Source organism: Melampsora larici-populina, assembly GCF_000204055.1.
Source record: "Melampsora larici-populina 98AG31 unplaced genomic scaffold MELLAscaffold_20, whole genome shotgun sequence".
Classification (NCBI taxonomy): domain Eukaryota; kingdom Fungi; phylum Basidiomycota; class Pucciniomycetes; order Pucciniales; family Melampsoraceae; genus Melampsora; species Melampsora laricis-populina.
In genome coordinates, this window is record NW_006768784.1 from 691,675 (window position 1) to 715,698 (window position 24,024).

At 40.9% G+C, this 24,024-nt stretch overlaps 6 protein-coding genes across 6 annotated transcripts; all 6 read left to right on the forward strand.

Moving 5' to 3' along the window:
* Positions 1 to 2,117: 2,117 nt before the first annotated feature.
* Positions 2,118 to 3,333, forward strand: MELLADRAFT_106888 (uncharacterized protein; the record flags this gene model as incomplete). Its single annotated transcript, XM_007410380.1, has 8 exons — positions 2,118 to 2,224; positions 2,297 to 2,327; positions 2,401 to 2,550; positions 2,667 to 2,682; positions 2,760 to 2,808; positions 2,875 to 2,961; positions 3,032 to 3,107; positions 3,187 to 3,333. The coding sequence occupies 8 exons, from the start codon at positions 2,118 to 2,120 to the stop codon at positions 3,331 to 3,333; spliced, it is 663 nt and encodes a 220-aa protein (XP_007410442.1).
* Positions 3,334 to 5,735: 2,402 nt separating this feature from the next.
* On the forward strand, positions 5,736 to 7,986 carry MELLADRAFT_106889 (uncharacterized protein; the record flags this gene model as incomplete). The annotated part of the gene is made up of 5 exons (XM_007410381.1): positions 5,736 to 6,333; positions 6,381 to 6,479; positions 6,542 to 7,273; positions 7,345 to 7,748; positions 7,834 to 7,986. The coding sequence occupies 5 exons, from the start codon at positions 5,736 to 5,738 to the stop codon at positions 7,984 to 7,986; spliced, it is 1,986 nt and encodes a 661-aa protein (XP_007410443.1).
* A 1,180-nt stretch (positions 7,987 to 9,166) lies between these two features.
* Positions 9,167 to 11,345, forward strand: MELLADRAFT_124456 (uncharacterized protein; the record flags this gene model as incomplete). The annotated part of the gene is made up of 5 exons (XM_007410382.1): positions 9,167 to 9,737; positions 9,790 to 9,888; positions 9,952 to 10,632; positions 10,706 to 11,115; positions 11,193 to 11,345. The coding sequence occupies 5 exons, from the start codon at positions 9,167 to 9,169 to the stop codon at positions 11,343 to 11,345; spliced, it is 1,914 nt and encodes a 637-aa protein (XP_007410444.1).
* A 737-nt stretch (positions 11,346 to 12,082) lies between these two features.
* Positions 12,083 to 14,314, forward strand: MELLADRAFT_106892 (uncharacterized protein; the record flags this gene model as incomplete). The annotated part of the gene is made up of 5 exons (XM_007410383.1): positions 12,083 to 12,686; positions 12,742 to 12,840; positions 12,903 to 13,589; positions 13,663 to 14,075; positions 14,162 to 14,314. The coding sequence occupies 5 exons, from the start codon at positions 12,083 to 12,085 to the stop codon at positions 14,312 to 14,314; spliced, it is 1,956 nt and encodes a 651-aa protein (XP_007410445.1).
* A 2,904-nt stretch (positions 14,315 to 17,218) lies between these two features.
* Positions 17,219 to 18,807, forward strand: MELLADRAFT_63532 (uncharacterized protein; the record flags this gene model as incomplete). Its single annotated transcript, XM_007410384.1, has 3 exons — positions 17,219 to 17,341; positions 17,405 to 17,902; positions 17,968 to 18,807. The coding sequence occupies 3 exons, from the start codon at positions 17,219 to 17,221 to the stop codon at positions 18,805 to 18,807; spliced, it is 1,461 nt and encodes a 486-aa protein (XP_007410446.1).
* Positions 18,808 to 20,154: 1,347 nt separating this feature from the next.
* MELLADRAFT_87356 (uncharacterized protein) lies at positions 20,155 to 21,900 on the forward strand (the record flags this gene model as incomplete). Its single annotated transcript, XM_007410385.1, has 4 exons — positions 20,155 to 20,251; positions 20,332 to 20,382; positions 20,472 to 21,325; positions 21,400 to 21,900. The coding sequence occupies 4 exons, from the start codon at positions 20,155 to 20,157 to the stop codon at positions 21,898 to 21,900; spliced, it is 1,503 nt and encodes a 500-aa protein (XP_007410447.1).
* Between the last annotated feature and the right edge of the window lie 2,124 nt (positions 21,901 to 24,024).

A 24,024-nucleotide genomic window follows, 5' to 3' on the forward strand; every position in this document is an offset into this window, starting at 1 on the left:
CTGAGCGATGTCGCAATCATGTGGAGCCAATGTCAGTGCTAGGTGGCAGCTTTCTATGTCACCCTCACCTGGTGAAATCAAGCAGTGTATTCGGATGGACTTCACGCCAATGCGAGCCTGCGACCACCTCACCGTCACCAGAGTGGATGGTGAATTTCTTGAAGCCACAGCAGTGTATTCGGATGGACTCCACGCCAATGCGAGCCTGCGACCACCTCACCGTCACCAGAGTGGATGGTGAATGTCATGAAGCGACTGGCCACATCGCCAGTCGTATCCAGTTGATGTAGTGAAGCACTGTGGTGTTCACATCGCTACCACATGGGCGGTACTGTGAAACCCATGTGGTTCATGGTTTGTGGTCGCCACGTCACAGGCCTCTCGTGAATGACACGTGAACCACTATAGAGCCCAATGGCGACGTGGAATCCACGCTGCGACTGCCCCGTGGTGTATATGGTGAGTATATACTCATCCAAACAAGGTGGCCGGGGAATGTGGGTTAGTGAGTCTTTGGCCCGGATGAAGGGCGAGATTGAGTACGTGTATTCTATGTACACATCCTACTGAGTTTTCCGAGGTGGAGTACGACTCATACAGTCAACTCCGGGAGTACATGTACTCGCGTACGGGGCCAAAACCCGTCCTCAGTGCGTATGAGTTGGGTATACTCATACTCACTGCTGCATCCCTGAGCGGTATCGTAGTTTTTTTTTGGGTATCGTATTGTCAGTATCAGTATCGCAGCCACAATACGGTACTGCCCGATCCTCCTGGCAGTATCGCGTATGGCGTTATTTTACTTAGTATTAGGGGTTGGGCGAAGCGCTGCAATGATTCAATTCAACTGTAGTTTGAATTCCCTTGCAAGACAATCAGCCACTGTTCAAACCGATTCAAACAATATCAAAAATCCCTATTTTTTTGGACGACTTTATGGCAGCAAAAAAAATAGGGTGGCGCAGCACGTAACCCAACCGTCTGTTGGGTTATCTGTTCAGATATTTCTCCAACTTGCCAGCCAAAAGCCTCTGGTAGACCAATGAGGTTAGCCTGAGACGCCTGTCACAGATGCCACTGCCCCGAAACTTGGCTGCCTATGAAAAAATTGTGTTGGTCAAGGCAGCTGGACACGGGATAAACCTGTGATATCTCAGGAGCTCTAGCTTGAACCACTTTGGGCGACTTCGATGGTCTTCGTGTGGCGGAATCCTATGTCGGCCAAAGTTGGTCGAATCGTCGCCCAACCCCTATTGTATCGCCCCCCGAGTACGATACTGGAATGGGCCCAAGGAAGTATCGAGTACAAAATCTCTATTGATTTTGTGTCTGGGAGTGCAATACTACGATACAGTATCAGTATCTGATCGGTATCGTGACAAGATACGGTACTAGGTATTGGGCGGCACAGTATTGCCGTTGCGATACTTTACTGAGTATTGTATTGTGGGTACAACTACGTTACTGAGGCTCAGTTTCTCTAGTATTGTAGACCCGTTACTTTACTGAGTATCGTCGATACGATACCAGTATCGTATTTGTGGCAGCGTTGCTAATGTGCAACAAGCTTTTTCACCTCTTGTTTGGTCTTATTAGTAAAACCAATTGTGCAAGATCACTTTTTTCCAAAAAAAATGCTTTTCAGAAAGTTCTGGGTAAGCAGCTACCATTGGTATACTGAAATTTTGAGGCCAGAGGGAGGATGTTGAGTGGAGGTGTTGAGTGCAGAGCTACCCCTTGTTACTGCATCCATAGTGAGTGCTCTGAGGTGAAGGAAGCTGGTTGACTTCGAGAAGTAAACTGCGATGAATTTAGTCATTTTTATAAGGCACCCACAGTCTCCATCATCCATGGGAATATGGTGGGAAGCCATTTTGTTGACATCGACAACAATGTGGAATCGAAATGAAAGTTGAAGGATTAAATGAAGGTTATGCGTTTAAGACCGCGATAAACCCATAGGTCTGATTATGTAAATTAAACTTCCAGCTCATCGATCAAAGCCATCGAATGACTCAAAACCCATAAAACCAAAAAACCAAACCAAACAAACAAAGACCCAAAAACCAAAAACCAAAAAACCCACCTCAGCTCAGCAAACCCAAATTTCCGTCACGATGCGATCAGTAACTCTTTTCTCATGGCTCTTCAGTGCATTGATGGCTTATATTCTACATATTTCTATGCCAGTCAGAGCACTTAAAGGTCCTATGATCGTGTCTCAGTAAGCGATTCTCTTTCATTTCCTTTGTTCTCATCATATTGACCATCTTCAAACTCTTGAATTTCTGTGTAGAGTTTATTTTGATATTGAACATGGTGGAAAGGTGAGTCATGAAAATTATGGTCATGTCTTGTTGATGAGATATTCAAACCTTTTGTTTTTCGATTTTCTTCTAGCCTTTAGGTAGAATTGTGATTGCACTATTTAAAGGTACACCAAAGACAAGTGAAAACTTTAGGGCTTTAGCTGTTGGAGATCAAAAATCAGAAGCAGGTGTACCACTTCGTTATAAAGGATCTAAATTTCATCGAGTTATCAAAAGTTTTGTAAGTTTTCGAGGTTTTGGATTTCTTCTTTGGAATCGTGATCGGATCAAAATCATTTGAGAGTTTGGTTTTTGATTTGTTGACGTCATCTTTGTTGGAATATGTTAATGCTTTAGATGATCCAAGGTGGTGGTAAGTTTGAAAATCGTCATCACTTGACTTGAACCGTTTCATAACCTTCTCAAACTTGTTTCAAACTTAACTTATAGATTTTACTCGAGGTGATGGTACTGGTGGTGCCTCGATTTACGGATCAAAGTAAGTGATCAGGAATCTGACTATTCCTATACTTAGTAGTCTAATCATGGTGATTTGATCTTAAAGGTTCAAGGATGAAAACTTCAAATACAAACATGAAGGCCCTGGTACGCTTTCGATGGCCAACTCTGGACCTGACACCAATGGATCTCAGTAAGACATTCCTTTTTAAAATTTTGGATTGATTCGTGACAGTCTTATCAATCTTTGATATCCTATACAGGTTCTTCCTTTGTACTGTTGTCACTTCTTGGCTCGATGGAAGACACGTTGTCTTTGGAAAGGTGATCCAAGGAATGGTATGTGTGATCATTGATTTGAACGTATACTTCAAGGTGACAATTTTCAAACTGATGATCCTTGTTTCCATTGTCTTAGGATGTGGTCTTTTCAATTGAGAACGTAAAGACCAACAGTGGTGATAAACCAGTAGAAGACGTAGTCATTGTTGATAGCGGTGAAATGGTGATCGACAAGAAAGTTGATGCAGATGGAAATGAGGTGCCTCACCGTGTAGAATTATGATTACGTGATTCTCTATTCTCTTCTTCTTTCACCGAATTCCATTTTCTCTTTCTCTTCTTTCATAAAAAATGGGAATGTGATTCCGAGAAACTGTTGATGGAATCTCATCAACAGTTTTTCACTTTTCATCTTCGAGATTGGTTTTATGATAGTTCTTTTTTTTCAATTTGGTCAACTTTTATTGAAATCAAAACCAAGATTTAAAAAATCTATCTAACTTTGATCAGGCGTGATATCTTTTGAAATGCCGTTAGATTGAAACATTATAACCAAAACCAACCCTTCTTCTTTAGCAAAGTGACACCATTCTTTTGAGATATTTTAAAGTTGAAAGATCTGATTTGCTTTTTTTTTCTTTTTCAAAAAAAAAACCTTTTGTTTGTTTAGTTTGAGAAAGTTAAGTTAACTTCTGAAACTACAGTTACTGTTAGTAGTCAAAGTGGATTTCATTTTTCAAGAGAATTTGATGGTTTAAGAAAATGATCAATCAATCAATCGGTCAATCAACCCGTTCTTCTTTTTTTGCCACTTTTTTCTTTTTGTTATGAGTTTTGACTTATTTATTTACAAAAACCATTTCTTTTATAATGTCAGTTTGCAAGTGTTTGTGTTTTGTATTTGTGAGTCTTTCAAGAATCCTTCTAGAAAACCTCATGTTTTGCATGTTGGTTAGTATTTAAACAAATGCTCAAGTAGTATTTTGTTGGGTTTTGCCCAGAGAGTGTGATTGAAAACTTACAGATCCTACCCAGACTACACTCTGTGTTGGTGAACCTACAACTGTTTCATGCCTAATGACTGAATGAAGAGATTAAGAGGGAACCTTGCATGTGGCAATGCAAGGCGAAGACAAATATGAGTTCAGGCACATACTTGGCAGAAGGAAGAAAAGGGAAAAAGGTTGCGTAACACATAAATCAGGCAGGGTATGTGGCTGAAGAAGACCCAAGAGAAATGAAAAGGAGAACTCTGATATCTTTGGCAAATGGTACATAATTATATGGAGAAACACTCCCAAAGAGAAAATCTATTCTACAATGATGCAGAGCAATGAAGTTGAAGGTTTTACCACAGTAAGTATTAGGGGGGTTCAAGTTAAAAAATTTGAGCTAAGATTATAGGCAACTCGAGCCACTTTTTAAGTCTGCTTGGTGCTTAAAAAACACGATGACAGCGTGGACAAGTGCTTATATATAAGTAAAGTTGGTCTAAAGTAAAAAAAGAACAGGCTCTGAAACCTTCTGAAACAAAGGTACGAGAGGCTCACAAAGTGCATTATTTCTGCTGTTATGGATTCAACAAGAGAGAAAATGAAAAAAATCGACCGTTGAGCACTAAAAAAAAGGCCGTTGACACACAATCCAAAGGACGTTTTTTTCTTCGTGGAAAAAAAAGGTCGTCTTGCTTAAAATTATAAGCATCGACTTATAATTCATAAGTTACCCGAGCTGCTTTAGAGCTGCTTGGATGGCTTATAAACAAAACTATAATTTGTGACTCCCGAACATTGCTTAAAATTCATTATAAGTCCATTTTGTTTTAACTTGAACCCCCCTATTTGATGATGACTCATGGGATCAATTGAGAAATAAGGAGCTGGGATGTAAAGGGGAAGTGACGACATGGGCTTCAATTGTGAATCGAGTCTCATCTAAGTGCAAGTGCAAGTATAGAGAGAAGGGGCTTAGGCTTATACAGTGGGTGACTTCATATCCTTCAAGAGTGATGATCTGAGGTTCTCTCCTCATGCTACGTAGCCCAAAGTGTGGCACTGGCTACATATCGGCTTGTTAGTATTTCACCTGATGTATCACAATTCCCGATTATGTCGATTCCCCCTCTTCACTTTTCCACTGGCCCCAGGCAGCCTTTGTACCCTCGGAAGGCAGCTTACTTGCCTTCAAATTAGGACTGTGCTTTGTGGGCACCCCTTTTTGCAAGGTTTCTACCTACTTGTTTCTAGTTTTGACGGTTGCTTGCGCCTCCTGTGCAAGTTGCGAATTGCCCCCCGATGGTCTACAGTATCCACTTGAGTTCAGGATAATAGCATCGAGTTCAAAATTCAGCGCCAGAAAAAGTCTTGAGGATATCACTCGTATTGTCCTCTGCCCCACGTGCCCTTGGATCACAGCCTGCAAGGGACCCAAATCAAACGTGTTTTGAACTCAAATAGAGTCAGACCGAAGCGTTTCTGTCGCTGCCGCTGGACGCATCACCAGCAGACATGTAGGACGAGAAGATTATGTATTTGCTACGGCATCGTTCCCCACACCAGTGCGCGGGCCAGCATGAAACCATTTGGGTGTGATATAGTGAGGTTCAGATTAAGAGGGCCGTATTGCAGTCAGAAAGTCCCCACGCCAATTGCGTGCCTCTGATCTCTATCCCAAATCAACAAAACCATGAAGCTATTCGCATACTCGCTTCAACTAGCTTTGGCTATCAGTCCAACCTTCCCTACATTGGCCATGGATACTTTCTTGAAGCAAAGGGGGAAGCCAAAGATAGCTGAACCAAGTCAATTACAAACAGGAATGGTGGAAAAAACACGCTTTGATCACCACACCACCACAGGGCCCATACCGCCACAACAAGATGAGATACCTTATAAATCTGAAGTCCCTCCAGCTCCAGAAACAAAACAGAACCTCAAATCTTTTGTTACGCCAGGATCACTGGCTGCCAAGCATGGTGTTCGTACTTGGGACCTGGCCACGAGCAGCGAAATGTACAACTTTGTTCAGAAAGCCCAAAAGCATATCTGGAGGCCACCGCCTCCAACAGATAACTCATTCACAGCAGAACTTTCGTCGTGGATTGACACTGTGGAAGAAGCAGTAGGTATCTTAGGAAGAGAAGAAATCTCATTTGTAGACAGGTTTAGGAATCTAGGACTTCTTACAGAAATGTTGAGAGTGGTTCCTTTGCAACCGCACGGTAAAGAGATATTAATGAAAGGATGGCCCGATCGCCTAAAGTTGGAGCTAAAGGCTACTCAAGGTCTGTGAATTACGCTTGATGATGTGTGAAAAATCATTCAATGATAGTGTATCTACAAATCGACGCAGGGTATGCTGAGCCCATCGCAAAATACCTACTGAGATACGCTTACAATAAACATGAGGAGGAGGTAATGGGGTGGTCTGGTGAGTTAAGCTTCAAAACTCGAGCGTTTATGATGGAACTGATATGAACCAAATCTATTAAGATGTCAATGAGTGTTTTGGTCGGGCAGCACTGATTGGTGCATATCAGAAACGTGTCATGGATGAAGCGCCTGGACAATCCGCAAAGAATATTGATCAGATTATTTCCAGATACTTGATGGAAGCAAGCCTTCCGCAAGAGAAAGAGGAAATAGAAAACTTGATTGTAGAAATGCGCCTCAATTTGAGAGGAGTTTCCTTCGATACTTGGGAAGGAAAATACTCAATAGACATTTTATCGCATCTGTTTAAGCATGCGTCCGCTGTCAAAACCAGGCTACTTGAACTCGAGAAACAAAAGGAATTTTTGAAAGATACCAATTCACCCTATGCCAAGGTAATTCTCAAGGCTTTATCAACAGAACAAAATGTGTCGCCACTCTTGAAGCAGAATATTGGAAAGATGATGAAACTCAAAAGCCAACCATCGGATGAATTTTTGGAGTCCATGGTAAAACATATGCATTCATCGATAGAGTCGGGAGATCGAAATTCTGCTATTCTGATGTACAAATTATTGCAAATTGAAACCCATTACAATCCTGGTGTTGAAGAGAAAATTTACAAACTCTTGTTCGATGGGAATCATGTACCTGATTATTTGGTACAATTGTGGGCACATATACATCCACAATTGACTGTGGAAAAGAAGATATATTTTCAAAACAATCAAATGAAGTTTGATCATTACAAGCACTTTGAATCTGGCCACTACGTCATGATGATTGGAAAAAGTGCGTAGACTCGTAGTAGTCATCCTTCTATTGACATTTGTATATGTACTGACTCCTATCGTAAATTTCAGATTCAAAGTATTTTTTAGATGCCAAGCGACATATCTTGGCACTTGAGATGTCAAAAGTTGAGTGTGAACCTTTCACAAGATTGTGTGAAAGTCTTAATTCCTTGACGGTCAAGCCACATCAAGATATCCAGAAAGATTCAATTGAAAGAATTTGCAAGGAGGTCCAAGACTGCATTGAATCCATTGAAGATGATGTGCCCAAAAGATATGCAATGTTAATTGAAACACTTTTGCGAGTTTTGGAATATGAACCCCAAAGCATTGGTCATCTCCTAGAATACATAGATCAAAATGAGTCCTTCAGAAATGGATTGTACCAATGTTTAAACCATATAATCAAGCTTGGGCACCTCAATGAAAAAGCTGCACCACAAATGCTTGGGTTTGTGACACAAATGATAAAGGTAAGTTTTGTACATTCCTGTATTGTTGAAAGATGTAAAATGAAAAATGTTACAATTTGTTGATGATTTCCTTGATGCAATGCAGGCCTACAGCAAAATATGGCCTGAAGGGTTTCCTATTGGTAGAATGAATGTGTTTTTTGGACTTGAGGATGAGAATCCTGCAGACAAGGCCAAGAGAATATCAAAAGCAACAGATGATCTGAAGACAGTGATCACAGCAAGTAGATTCTTTTGATCAAGACGCGTGTTTTTCGGCTTTTGTTTGTTGTTTTTCAAAGAGAGTAAATCACTAGCTCCTCAATACTTCATGATGAAGTACGATATTGTAATACTTCCTCTTCTACATAAGGCTACTCTGTACTGCACTCCCCCCTGCCAAATAAAATTTTGTTTTTGAGCTCAGGAAGAGGAACTTCAATACAAATATTTCAAGGAGATAACTAGATTGGAAGTATATGAGGGAGCTCAATCTGCCTACATAACCTCAAAGGTCATCTGAAGCATCTTTTGAATTTTTCCACTTGATGGTCAACATTTGGGACCCAGCACAGACTAGGTACTAGAACCCCCACGGCACCTTAGCAGCTTCCATTTTGGGTACCTAGGACCCTAGGTAAGCTACCTTGGGGCTTGATTTACTCATCCTAAAGCCCTCAGGTACCTAGCCTATGGTGTTATTTATCCATCTGGTGATTTTGTTGTTGAAAAAATGCTCAACAATGAACATGCAGGACCAGTCCCACAGCTGATGGTGAAAGGTAGCAGAGAGTAGCCTGTAGCTACTGTATGAAGTAGAAGAAGCCTGAAAGCTCTTTGTTCCAATGAATTTTCCTCCAAAAACTGGTCCTTATCTTTGCAAGGCTTCTATATATGTCAATAGAATGATAGTGATAGTATTACGCCGGATGATTCTGCTTGCTCTGTTTGAGCAGATATATCTCAAAGAGGCAAAACATGATTTGAAATGAGATTAAACTGCTTCACCCTGGCTATCGTTTTCAATTAAAGACCCCAAGCATCACAGTGCCCATGGGATGTCCACAGTTGTGAAACAGTGCATCAGGCAAAATTTGAAGAAATCCCCCATTCTGCTTTTGGCTGTTGATTGGTACAATTCCCAAGATAACTTGGCTCAAATAGAATTGTGTGGGATCTGAGTGTGATGTGTATCATGTAGCTCAGTTGGTAAATGAACTAAAAAGTTTCATGTGGACCTGCATTTGGATCCAAACATGTTGGATGATTTGAATAAATACAACATGCCATAAATTGACCAGATTCAAATCCTGATACATCCACTGATTTGGGAATGGGAAAAGGTATTTAGTTCAAGCAATGTGACTCACATTTCCCAACACCACATTTCATGTCTAAAGTTCCATCTTCAATCAATTCAATACAAATAATAGAAAATCATGAGGCTATCCATGTACCTGCTTGGGCTAGCTTTGGCTATGTTTGTAGCCTTGCTTACATTGGCAATGGAGGACAATTTGGGAGAAAGAGTGAAGCTCTTAGAAGTAGCTGAACCAGGTCAACAATCAGGAACAACAGAACAAACACAATTTGAGCTTCACACTGCTACAAGGTCTAGGCATCTCCCTTGGTATAAAATGCCTTTTGGATGCAAAGAACCATTGGGTTCAGATTTGAAATCCATCCCCAAATTTCCTGCAACACCAGGCTCAGTGGCCATCAAATATGCCTACACCCCTGGAAAATTTAGGCAGGTCACAGAAATGGACAACTTTGTTGATCATGTGATGGCACTTATCTCAAAGCCGCCAAATCCAACAGATAGATCAATTCATGCAGCCTTGAACAAAGCAACAGTCATCTTGGGTAAACAAGAAACAACAATGATAAACCGCTTCAGAACATTAGGACTTCTCACAGAAGTGTTAGAACCTTGGAAACCAAAGGCTAGAGAGGTATTGATTAACAAATGGCCTGATCGTCTGAAGTTGGAGCTGGAGGCTACACAAGGCAAGTGAGATACCATTGATGTATACGCTTTGACAGAATTCCTTAATGATAGCGCATCTACCCATCAATCTAGAGTACGCTGAATCCATGGCAAATTATCTATTGATAAATGCTTACGTGTCTGATACAAAAAATGTTCTGGATTGGTCTGGTAAGTTTAGGCTTTAAGATCATAGAATTTAAGACATGGCTAATATGAAATGGGAATATGAAGATATGAATGAGTGTTTCCGGCGGGCTCAACTGATTGGTACATATCAGAGTCAGATCAAGGATGCGGCACTTGAAAAATCAGAAAAGAAAATTAACGGCATAGTATCCAAGTACTTGATGAAAGCACAGCTTCCACAAGCAAAGAGAGATGTTGAAGAATTGATTTTGGCAATGCAGCTCAATTTGAGAGAAATCTCCTCCAACACCTGGGAAGGAGAATATTCAATTGATATGTTAGCTCATCTGTTTAAATATCAGTCAGCAGTTCAAACCAGACTGTTTGAGCTTGAGAAATACAAAGACTTCTGGAAAGATATGAATTTACCCCAAGTCACTGCAAGCCTTGAGGCCTTGTCAAAACATGAATCAGAATTTCTGCAGCAGGAAACAGAAAAGTTGAAAAAACTCAGAAGCCAACCATTGTATGGAGATTTGAAGTCCGTATTGGAGAATATGAAGTCATCAATAGAATCAGGAGATTATATGCTTGGGCTTCAGATATATAAATTACTGTATATAGGATGTCACTATAATTCTGGTTTTGAACACCATGTATACAAACTCCTATTTGATGGTGCTCATGTACCTGCTTATCTGGCAAACCTATGGTCTCATATACATCCACAATTGGTTGTTGAAAAGGACATTAGATTTTATCCATACAAGATAATGATCAAAGAACGTGAGTCAATTTGTAATCTTCATGCCTATCCTGTAGCAGAAAATTCAATGCTGACCCTCATACTGACTTTCAGATCCAAATTATTTTTGTGACGCTAAGCGACATATCTTGGCACTTAAAATTTCAGAGGTCAGAAGTGAATCATTTTCAAAGTTAAAGGAAACTCTCAATTCTCTGACGGTCAAACCACATCAAAATATCCAAGAGGATACAATGAAAAGAGTATGCAGAGAGGTTCTGGATTGCCTCCGGTCTGAAATGGTTGAAAATGAAGTTTCCAAAACAACTGCAATTGCAATGGAAACAATTCTTCGAGTCTTGGAATATGAACCCAAAAGCATCACTTATTTTCTGGAATACATGGACCAAGATGAGTTCTTTAGAGATATATTGTATCACAGTGCAAGAGATTTGATCCAAAACAGACCACTAGAAAAGAACTCAGTACCACAACTTTTGGGGTTTATGGAGCAAATTGTTATTGTGAGCTTTGTTTCACTTTCTCAATGAAAAAAGAGCAAGAATAAGATGTGCTTACAGTTTCAACCACAACAACCTAGGCATACAAGGATATATGGTCACATAAGTTTCCTATTGAGATAGCAAACATACATTCTGATCTTGACAAGGAGAAGTCAGAAGAAAAGGTTGAAAAAATAAAGAGAGCAAAAGATGCACTCAAGAGGGAAATCACAGAAAGTCAATTCTTTTGATTGAGGCACATCTTCTGGCATCTTCATCTTTCTCTTTTTGAAAAAATGAATCACAAGACCTTTCTTATCCATAAGGATGTACAATTATTTTCTCTCTGTCCTTGGATTTGTAATTGTATATGAAAAATTCTGAGGGAATCAGATCTTGTTGTTTTCCTGGTTTTGTTCCCAAGTTTTGGCGGAGGATCAACACTTTGTGAATTGAGTTTGTGAAAGTTGCCATGAGTTTTCAAATTGTGAAAAAGCAACCCCTTAAAAAAGAAGATATATCACTTTTTTGAAGACTCCCTGGGAACCTGTACCCTTTGATTAATTTCTTCTCCACTTTTGTCAAAACATGATCTTCATCTTCAAGGTCAATCATGGTACCTCAATCATCAACCTCTTTCCTTTTACAACTCTCCCATATCATGGCCTACAAACTAATCAAAGTTACTCAGCATCTCATACAACTCTCTGGCGACTGTGATGTCAAACATGTATGCATGCAATCTCCGCCCGTAGAATCAGTATCAAACCTGTTCAGCTCACCGCAGCCGCAGAGTCAGCTCCTCAACCTGTGCTGAAAGCTGAGTGCGCGGTGCAGCGTCGATGATTTTTGCCGCGTGGCTGCTATCCGCAGAGCGGTCTAGTGATCTCAATCTTATCCTATACACAAATGGCCGTATATTGAATCAAATACTCATCTCAAATCCCCACGACATTTGCCTTCCACTTCAAATACAATCAGTCAAATCATGAAGCTATCCGTACACATGCTTGGGTCAGCTTTGGCTGTGTTTCAAGCCTTCCTTACATTGGCAATGGAGAGAAACCTTGAGGAGAAAGTGAAGCTTTTAGGAGAACCTGGATCAAGCCAACTATCAAGGATAGCAGAAAAGATAAGTTATGGGCTCCAGACGGCCAGAGGCTCCAAACAGTCCGCAGATAACAAAGAATATCTCCCCCCTAAAATGCAATCCTTGGGAGGGACAGAAACTCGTCTTACACCAGGACATTTGACTATCAAGTATTCCAATCCATTGCAAAACCTTATACAGAGCTCGGAAATGCGTCACCTTGTACCAGATGCCAAAGGGATTATCTTAAAGTCGCCTAGTCCAACACATAGCCTGTTTACGAATGAAATGGAGCATTATTTCAAAACTGTTAACACAGCATTAAACATCTGGGAGAAAGCAGACCTCTGGAAGAAGCCAGATGAGTCAACTATTGAAAAGTTCAGGATCTTAGGACTCCTTACAGAACTATTGAGGGCAGTTCCTTGGAAACCAGAGGCTAAAGAGAAATTGATGCAAAAGTGGCCTGATCGATTAAAGTTGGAGTTAAAGGCTACTGATGGTGAGTGAGAATCAGATACCTTGATATACCTATCTACCGGATTCTCTAATGATAGCCTATTTACCCATTGTTCTAGAGTACGCTGAGATTATGACAATATATCTCCTCAAATACGCTTACTATGAAACTCAAGAGGAGCTTCCGAGTTGGTCTGGTAGGTTAATCTCTGTAACCTTAGAATTGAGGATATAACTGATATCAAATGAACCCACAAAGATGTCCGCGAGTGCTTTGTTCGGGCTCGACTGATTGGTAAACATCAGAAACGTGTCATGGATGAAGCACCTGGAAAAGCCGAAAAGTTTATCAATCTAATTATCAAAAAATACTTAATGGAACCACGACTTCCCCAAGATGAGAACACAATTGAAGAATTGATTGAAAAACTGCGCTCCAACTTGCGGGAAATTCCTTCAGATACATATGAAGGAAAGTTCTTGATTGAACTCTTATTGCATTTGTTTCAGAATCCTTCAGCTGTTCAAACTAGACTGCGTGAGCTGGAAAAAGAAACCAAATTCTGGAAAGACGTTGCTTTACCTCATGCCAGGACAAGCCTTGATGCCCTGTTGAAGGAAAATGTTCAATCAGTTTTTCTGAAGGAAGAGATTGCAAGGGTGAAAAAATTCAAAACCCCACCAGCGTATGAAAATCTGCAGTCCATAGTCAAAAATATGCAGTCTTTAACCGACTCAGGAGATTACAAGTCTGCTATTCAGATCTACAAGATATTGAATATAGACAGCCTCTACCATAGCGGTGTAGATAAGAAATTATACAAACTTCTTTTCGCTTGTGCTCATGTACCTGATTATATGGCAAAATTATGGTCAAATATGCATCCAGAACTGACAGTTGCAAAGAACATGAAATACGAGACCTATGATATGATGATCAAAGAAAGTGTGTCAATTTGTAGTTATCATACCTGTCATCTGCTAGAAAATGGTATACTGACGCCTATGGTGAATTTTAGATCCAGAGTATTTTTTAGATGCCAAGCGACATATCTTGGCACATGAGATGTTAAAAGTGGAGTGTGAAGAATTCTCAAGACTTGGAGAAGCTTTGAATTCCTTGACTGTCAAACCACATCAAGATATCAAAAAAGATTCATTTGAAAGAATTTGCCAAAAGGTTCTAGATTCCATTGAATCTACAACAATTGATGATGATGATATTCCAAAAAGATATGCAATGTCAATTGAAACAATTCTGAGAGTCTTGGAATATGAACCCCAAAGCATCAACTATCTCATTGAATACATGGACCATGATGATCACTTTAGAGAAAGATTATACCTATGTGCCAAACATTTGATCAAGCTTAGACACCTCATTCATAAGGCTGCACCACAGATGCTGGGATTTGTGGCACAAATAGTAAAGGTGAGCTTCATATGTTACATTTCTTTTCATGAACCATAAATTGAAAAATGTCTCCATTTTTACAACCACTCTGAACATACATCTAGTCATATGAGGATATATGGCCTTTGAGATTTCCTGTTCATAGATTGAATGTATATTTCAAACTTGAAGAGGAAAATCCAGACAAAAGGGCTGAGAAGATTAAACAGGCCATTGAGGCTTTGAAGAATGTGATAATGGAGAGTGATCTATTTTGATCAGATTTCAAATTTTGATACCTTTTCTTTGTTGTTACACTACAAATTCAATGCTCTTCTTGGACATGGTGTGGTCCATACTTTGTGTACTTCAGCTTGAGGGTTATAACAGATTGATTTAGAAGAATATAAGCTATAAAATATCCCTGAGTTCTTCATAACAGTTCTAGTATTTATGTACAATGGCAGAGATTAGCTTGATGTTGCCATAGGGGCTACAGATCTGCAGTTGCTTGAGACTGCCTGATGTTCAGTTCCAATAAGGGTGTTTGGGATTGGGTAAAAGGTATCCTATCTCAGGGTTCAATATGATCCACAACATAGCCTCCATCTTCATCAATATTCAAGTTTATTTGGCATTTTTTTGGTTTTTCTTTGCATATGTTTTTCATCCAACAAATTTTTGTAAAACCAATGTATTGGTGATTTGGGACAACTTTTTAGGTGCACTTCTTTGAAAAACTATGCATATTTTACAACCACAGGCAAGTCGTGTATGGTGGGAGACACCAAAGATAAAGAAAGGCACAAGCTGTACCTTCACATGTAGAGCTCTAAATTGCATGTTGAGTTTGATTTTATTCAAATAAAAAAACAAAGAAGTTGTACAATTGTCCCCAAAAACTACTCTTGAGATGTTGTTGATGAGGGCATCTCAGAAGTAGCCCTGGCTCCCCAGCAAGTTGAGATTTGGGGGCTCACATAGAGCTCATATATCAATTGGTCTTTTCCTTATCTTTGGTGTCTCCCATCACAGCTTAGAAATATGTAAAACCTGCCAACTTGAAACCCTCAATAGTGACATCAGAAAAAAAGATGGTAATTCCAACACATCAATGAGAGCTTTGGAAAGTGAATATTTGAGAAGTGAGTTGATGTGAAATGTAGTTTGCCTTAGTAATAATTTCAGGGTGGCTACTATTCAATCAGCTGAATGGGTCTAGACTTACGCTGTTTGAAGACCTGACTAATATCCCGCTGTGTACGTGGGATGATGTATCTTCGATTTCCTGAATGGATTAATCAAAGATAAAGTAAATTTTAGTATACTTCTACAGATTCTCGAAAAGATTCTGACGTATAATTTCTTCCTATAGAAGAATCACAGGCCTACTGTTAGTTAACAGCAGTGGGAGAGTCACTCCTAGACCTGATAGTCTCTCTTAAGCCGAAGCTTCAGAGTAGCCTGATAATCCGGAGAAAATACAGGGATCTCGTACCAACTTTACGTGGCGAGAACTGGGGTATTGACTAAGTAGAAGTTACTTACGGATTAGGAAAGCTAGGATAAATTCAATTGGAAACTTGTTGACAGTAAAGGAGCTGGTGAGTCGGTTTGGTAATCTAACTGGGTCAGAGAACTATGTCGCCTATAGAGATAGAAGATCAAAGGGAGTCAACAACTGGTCTACTAATAACAAGAAGAATTTCCGAGAGAAAGTGAGAATGTATGGTACGTTTATTTTACTAGTATTTCAATCTCTAAGAAGACTTTAACGGGTCCTTGTTAGAATTTAAGATAAGTAAGATGCGATGCCTCTTTCATCCTCTCGCAAGATAGCTTGGTTCTTATAGCTTTCAGGAAATTTGTCCAACTCGTGGTTCTCGTTTGTAATAACCTAGTGAGTCATTTTAGCTAATACTAATTTTTTACGCCGACCGTAGCATGAGTGTTTTCTAGTAAACTTACTTCTTCCATGATGATTATAGTTTGCTTCAGTTCTTTACTCAAATAACAATATTGACGTGAGATCATTATTTTACGTAAGAGGTCACGATGCTTGGTCACTAAGGATCCTTGTTTTACGTAAGGGGAAAGTTCCCTGATTCTTTCTTTGTATACTTTAACAAGGACTCGTATATATATATTAGAGAGTTCTTATCTAAAAAACTTTTCTTAGTTCGTGGATTATTTCTTATCTTTGTTCAATGTTATTCTTCTCTTTTTATTCTTCGTGCTATGGTAGGTCTTGGCATTTGTCATTCGAGATTGTACTAGTCCCTTTATCTAATCTGTCTATCTTCTGTGAATCTTTGAAACTAGATCCGTAAGGTGTTTTCTTTCTAATCACCCTGTCCGTTTGGGCATCGCACGTCGACCTGCGCACACCAAAGAGTGGTTGTAGAAGCTCAATACTCCCTCAAAACAATTTCACAGCCGAAATTACTATTGCCTTTGTCAGAGTCCACAGACGGTGAGAGACTGTCGATTGAACGTCTGATGATCTTCTTTGTTCAGACCATTTAGATAATCAACGTACCTCAAGCGCACAGTCCCTCTGTCTGCCGTTTCAGAAGACACTGCGTCATTGAAAAGTGAACGCCTTTGTTTCCAACCAGAGTTGTCTATCACCTGTGTTCTCACTTACATTAGGAACGTTGAAATTTATTTGTCCCCTCTCAAACTTTGACGAGATATGTTTGACACAACAGAAACAGGAGCGGAATGAGTCTGCTCGCCTATTCAACTGGTCAGCTCACGGGAAACAAGTCTGATACTTTACCGAGACATCACTATCAGGTAGACTCTAAAATGCAGAGTCAGCAGCAGAAACATTCTGCTCGCCTATCCACTTGATCAGATCACGGGGAACTGAGTGTCTAAGACCTTACCAAGACCAATTTCTGGTAGATTTCCACCTGTAATATTGCACAGTGTCAGCGTACCCTCCTCCCTCCACGGAGGTGCTGCAAGAAGCTCGCATCGGGCTGGTTGAGAAGATTGCATGCGAACGGGTTCCGACATAAATACCTTGATCTCCTGGCTCTTGAAACACCCTTGAAGGACATCACTCAGCTTGATATAACTCTACTTGATTTGCTTGTTCTTCTCAACACGCCAACATCCCTTTGCTACTCAACTTTTGTATATCCTATATTTCTATTCTTGAATATTGTTCCAACATGCTCTCCAACCCTTACAAAACCTCTCCCAACCATTCAAAGAGTGTGAAGAAATGGGCCCGTGCCGTTCGTGAACACAACACTCGTGGGACCCTCTCCAAATTTGAGATGAATCATGTTCAAGTATGTTTATATTTCACCCAAATAGTGAAACTCAATCTTATTTTTGTGTAATCTCTTTCTCAGTCGCTTGTCTGTAGACATCTCCGAGTATTAATGTGCCGAGAGTCCGAGTCCTCGCCTATCCCACCGTCTTTGTCAGAGCAAGAGATGAAAGCTTTACTCGAAAACTTCCCAGTTGGAGAGCCGCTCCCTCACGGCTCTTCACCAGCTTTACTTTCATCCACCGACTTTGCCAACACCGGTATTCACCTCAAGGCAGAAGCTTTTGCTGAAATCGAACAGGACTTGATGTGTTGGGGCCTCCGGCGTTTTTCATTCAACTGGAAGAGCGACACAGAGGACCGCGTGAACAAATTAGCCTGCAAAGTCTTCTGGAATTCGTTTTACCGCGCCACACAAGCTCACTCTTATAAGTTTAGTATCAGCTGTCACTTGCTCAGGAGAGATATTGCCATCCCGGTTTTTGTCGAAGAATTCAATCGCCTCGCTGTCAAGTATCAAAAACAGTGCGAAAGCCCCGCCGTCCTCGAATATCATAACATGGTAGCCAAAAAAAAACAGGTCAGAACTCATGTGTTTTTCATTCTTTGGGGTCTTGGTTTGTGCTAACAAACTTCTGATATTAGGCTTGCAATGAATATCGGACTTACTTGGTTAAGTCGCACGCGGATCCAGGCCTGTCATCAATTTTCCAGCCAAGGAACTACGCAATTATGGGAGATATTTTGGAAGTTAGAGTTACTGTGGGGATGCATTCAATCACCGACTTACATTTTGAAATACCTCGATGGTGGTCAGAGAAGACAATCTGCTTCATGGAACTCCTTGAGACCAAAGTCCACCGTCATGCCAACGCTCGGAACGATTTTCCTGGTTCTATTCGTCCTTCTCACGAGTACATACAAAGTTCTTCGACCGAATATGGTTTTATACCTCACCATCTCCCTGCCGATATGTACAGCCATGAGTTCAAGGCTTCGTTGCTACCAGCTGAGTATGCGGAAATCAAGATGAAACACTCGATCTTACCTGACCTCGAAATGATGAGTGCCATCTTCCCACCGTGTGAAAGCGCATTCTTTGAACAACCCTCGGACAATCTACTCAACAACTACTACACAAGCGACGACGATGTCACTTCCAGCGAACTTGACAACAGTGATACACAAACAATCCCTGACTCGCCCACTGACAATCTCACTGGACTCGATGACGACGAGAATGGCGTTAAAACTCAACTTGAGACTTTGAGTTCGGACTTGCAAAGTTCGATCGCTAGTTTTACGGCTTTTCAGAATGAGATACAAACCTCGATGCCCATGCGGTTGGAACAATTGCAAAAATCACAAGACAACATCAGTCATCTTAACAGTAAACTCGAGGCATTGCAGGGCGAGTTAGGTAGTTTGGAAACTGCTTTGTCGTTGGGAACAATGGCTGAGAATGTGACATCGGTCGACTCGTAAAGCTGAAGCCTTTGAAAGCCAATCAGTTTCCTTATATCTTGTTTTTTCTTTACGTAGGCATTAAAGATCGCTGGTGTGAACCATTCGACTAAAGTCCTGCTCCGGAATCTCAGCTTGAAATATTACTGATCATTGTCTTCTCTTCGTATGACTTGCTGCCTTCCCTCCACATATGTTTCTTTATCCTTATATCTGTTTCTTTCTTTAAGTAGGCGTTAAAGATCGCTGGTGTGAACCATTCGACTAAAGTCCTGCTCCCAAATGTTGGCTTGAAATATTCTGTCATTGTTTTTTGGTTGTAAACTTTGATATTTCCAAATAACGGCAAATCAACGACTCTCTCAATCTCACTTCTGTATAATCTCTGTCTGTTTATGATCTGTAATTGAAATGTCACAAAAGACTTATTGGATTGCTAATCTCATTTAATGGTCCCTTGTGTATATTGTCTCCGAAGGAGTGAAATGGTTCTCTTGGGGCCAATTTTCGCCCAAAAAAGAATTCTTGGGTCTCACTTCTATACACGATCCTGCATGGATCCATCACATTTGTATGCTTTCACCCAAAAATATAGTTTTAAGAAATTCATCACCGCTTGACCAAAAGCCATGAAACAGTTGGCATTATCACTATACTCTCACACGATAGACTAACTATTGTGTGAAGTGATCTTTATTTGAAGCGTGACTGTTGCTCCGCAAATAATCAAACATCGTCTGGGGTTCATGAGGTGGCCTTTTACTGTAGATGCACGACTTACAAGTTCAGTTCGGGCACCGCAACGGTTAGCTTCTCAATGGGGCGTCAAAAGCCGTTTGGAAAAGTGATCAGGTGCTTTCCGACCCAGACCACATAGATAGTCTTTGAACGGCTGATGTGTAACGTGTGACCGGATAAGACTGCGGTTGGAGGGCATGGTTGAGCAGGATACTAAGGTTATACTAACCTGTTGAACTGCTGGCCAAAAGCACATGATCGATGTGCGACGGGATGTTACGGGAATTATGGAACGCTAGACAACTTGAGGGTCAGTGCGTGGAGGTCGTATTGGCGAAATGGTCAAGAAGAAACAAGACTGGTGAATGACACTATCCTTGGAAAGTGATCTCGGATGCAGGGTAGTGCCGCGGTCCAAACGCACTGGTGACACATCTATCAAAAAACTTCAGAGTACTTTAAAACCACAGTGAAATGGTTGTTGGAAAGCTGCTATTCATCTTTTAAACACCACAATTTCTGTCGCCTCTTTCTTAGTCACTGTGTGAAGTTTCTTTTGCTGTTATTTTCTTTCATCTTATTTTACATCTTCATTCACTGGAATTTGCATATTTCTTGTATATATTTATCATGAGTTCTCATATTACTAGTACACAACTTACTCCCGCTGCCTCCAATGGTCAAGGAAAGAAACGACGCCTTGAGGAAGAAGATCAACAAACTCCAGGTATGGTTAATCTGCTTGTTCATCGCATAAGTTGGGTTGCTGATCTGATGAACCATCCCTCCTTACATCTGGTTCCTAAGATCAAAATGATCATCCCGACGATAGAGATTCATCAGATGATGAAAGCACTGGTGCGTCTTAGTTTCCTGAGTGAAACTAATATATAGCTGGACTGAATCTGCCGAAGAGTGTACTGGTAGCTGATATGCTTTGGTACTAGATGGTGATCTTACACAAGAAGATATCCTACGTCGTAAGAAAAGGAAAGCCGCGAATCTGAAGGTGCTTACTCAGATCAGACACCGAGATGAAGGCATTGGCAAAATAGCTGGATCACACCCTATTCCGAAAGCAGCAACTCCTCTGGCGAGAGCGATTCAAGAATTCGCTCGCATGCTCATGGGGATTCCGCGCAAGGCCAGGGGATCTTCGGCTTTGGAAGATGCTGCAGTTCAAAAGCTACCGGACCCTCCTTCTGAAACTGAACGACATGATTGGGAAACACGAAGACAAAGACGAGAAAACTATATTCGAGAAGCGCAGGAGAAAGCCATGGAAAAATACCTTTCGAAAAAACCGGGCGGCTTCAAACCCAACCAAAAGCAGAAGAAGATGGTAGAAAAGGACGCAGCAGAAAGCGCTACTCTCAAAAAGCCCATGCAACCTGTCATCTTCAAGTCGCGTGTGTTGCACAATACTCGTACTCGATACCCACACCATTTCATAACTCAGTGTGAGGCAACCTTAGCTATGGCAGGTTTTCCTCGGTGTACCTTTGATTGGGAGGCATCATACGATACCCCTTGGAATTCCGCAACCTCGACAATTCTATTGTCTCATTGGCTTAAAGCCTACGAAGCCAACGATGCGAGTAAGTTTGGTATCACTGTCAAGGATAATACCCCGTCCAACCGCGAAGAAGTTCTCCGACGCTGGGTTTTCAACAAGGGTACAGATTATCGTGAACAAACTCGAAATTGCAAGCTGATGGAGACTCCAGCGGGTCAGAGGATACTTAGTGATAACATCACCATCGCTCAAACTGCGACAAGCAAGAGACGTAACAGATCCAAGGTCAGTCTAAACCTTCCATGTGTAATCGAGATAGTCCACTTATCGAGAACTGATATGTATATACGCCCTAAAAGATATACGAAGCAAGACTGGAAAATGCTATCAGATTGTTTGGGGAAGACTCACCAGAGGTTGAGATGTTATCTCACCATGACATTCATTCCGACGATGAACTCATCACGACGAATTCGTGCGGCACTCGTCAGAAGTTAAGGCTCGAATGGCGAAGTTCGGAATTGGATACATTGATTAGTTTGCTCGACCAGGCCCATTGGAAGCGCAGGAGAATCCCAAAAGACATCAGAAACGCAAAAAGAACGGTCGAAAGAGGTGTATACGCACCTGTCCCCGATCAAGATCGTTTCCCGCCCAAAGGCTTTCAATTGTCTCTCATCTCGCCAAACTGGTACGACCTGCAAGAAGGGTTGATCATAGAGGAATTGAATTTGAATGAGAGAAATCCCGTAAACATAAGAAGCGCTATCGAAGATGTCATGAGATCTTTTATGTCTCGTGCCAATTTGGCTGCTCAAGAACTAGGGGGGACTGGGTCTAGCTCAATGATGAACGCTTGATATTCTTCCGAAACCATTCAAAGGGAAAATAAATGCATCTCTGGGTATTTCTTGCTTTATTGGTTTTTAATGTTTTTGAATCAATACATTATATTGTTTATTGTTGCGTTCAAACATATCCTTCTTTATTGTTGTGATCAATTGGTGCAAATGGTTTCTATTGATGTAAATAGTGTAAATACAAAGGTTTTGATAAATGTGAATAGTGTAATGTGAATAGCGTAAACAGCCTACGTATCCAAGTTTTCCAACCTAACTGGCCATCTTGATTTGAAGATGAATGTGTTGATGCATGACTTCCCACTTACTGAAGTAGGGCGGACTGCATGAATGATGCAACAAGTACATTGGTCCGATCGGATTTGGTCTGACTTGACCGGCATGTGACCTTTTCTGATCAATCAGCAAACTCACCATCACTTCAATTGATCACATCACATGTTACCAACAAATCGAATTTCTTTCTAGCGGATATCTACCTACTTTCTTGCCCAACGACCTTCTCTTTCGTTTAACCTCCACCCGATTCATGATCGGTAGAAGAAAATTCTCGATCAAGATCTCTTCTACATACCTACATTGATTTGCTCAACGTTTTTGGACGCCCCTATACCTAAAATACCTTGCATAAAGTGGCTCACTTTTCAAACCCACATTATATACTCAGTGATTCCTTCACTTTTCATGATCATAACCAGTTGGATTACATACCTTTTTCCAAATTCTTTTTTCTTCCTTGAGTCAACCTCACGTCCATCAAGAATTTCCATCACTTCAAGATATTAGGTGAGTCAAGCGAGGCTCATTCAGGAGTAGGATTCTCATCCAAGTCGAGGACTGATTTTATGTGTCGTCTCTTTCTACAGTTGTTGAATGTAATGGCATATTTCGATCGAAATCATCTGGTGTGTACATGCACTGCCCTAGGTTGCATCAAGGAAACTTTTGATCTAGGAGGCCAGGTGCATACCGGAGTTATGTTTCATCGCACCAACTATCCCAGACACATTTCAAAGGTCCAGCATCTTGAGGCTCATTCGGCGTCCTTGAAGTCACCTTCAAATTGCACTGTTCCCGAGAAAACTACGAAGGTCCAGCATCTTGAGGCTCAGTCGGCGCCCTTGAAGTCACCTTTCGATCACACTATTCCCGATCAAACCACTTCCACCCTGAAGCGTGCAAGATCGTTGTCAAATTCCGACAGCATCATTATCAACCCCACCCAAACGGATGACAGACCTACCAAAATATTACGCACTTCGAGCTCTCGAACCAATGCCACTATTCCTTCCGCACTAGTGGCAACATTCAATACGATCACTTTCAAGAAGCCTCTCACATTCTTACTGGATATACGATGTGTTCAGCCGCTATTCCACATACTTAATGAATACCTCAATGATCGTAAAAGCCATCGAAGCTGCAGAAGTTCCCTTCGATTCGAAAGAAACAGACTACAAAGCTTAATCCTTCCTGACGATGAGACAAAGCCGTGGAAAGAAATCCCTCGAAACATTGACAAGGTGATCAAGATATTTCAACTCGAAACCAACATGACGCAAGTTGTGTGTTGTCATGTCTGCTTTGCACTCCATGGAGCACTTGATTCTCAGAAAACACACCAAATCCCGGCCATCACTACATGCAACAGCCTCCGAGTGCCTTCAAAAACTTCAAAGGCGCACAGGATAATTTGTAACGCACCATTGTATGAACAGTCTTCTTCAAACAAGAACAAACATCAATTGAACCCTCGAAAGGTATTCCAGCATCTTCGGTTAATCGAATGGATAGCAACTATGTTAAATTTTCCAAATTTCGAAAAGGCTTTAGAAGTATCGCTTTTGAGACCAGCTCCTGTTAAAAAGACCTACTCTGACATTTGGGATGGCAAAATTTGGAAGACCTTCCGAGCCATCGATGGCAAGATCTATACTAAGCAGCCCGGCAATCTAGTTTTTGGTTTGTATAACGACTCGTTTAATCCGTATGGCAAGTCATCAGCACGTCACCATTCATCAAGTGTCATTCAACTCTTTTGCCTCAATTTACCTCCTGACATACGCTACAAACCCGAGAATACCTTTATATACGGTATTATACCCGGTCCAAAAGAACCTGATT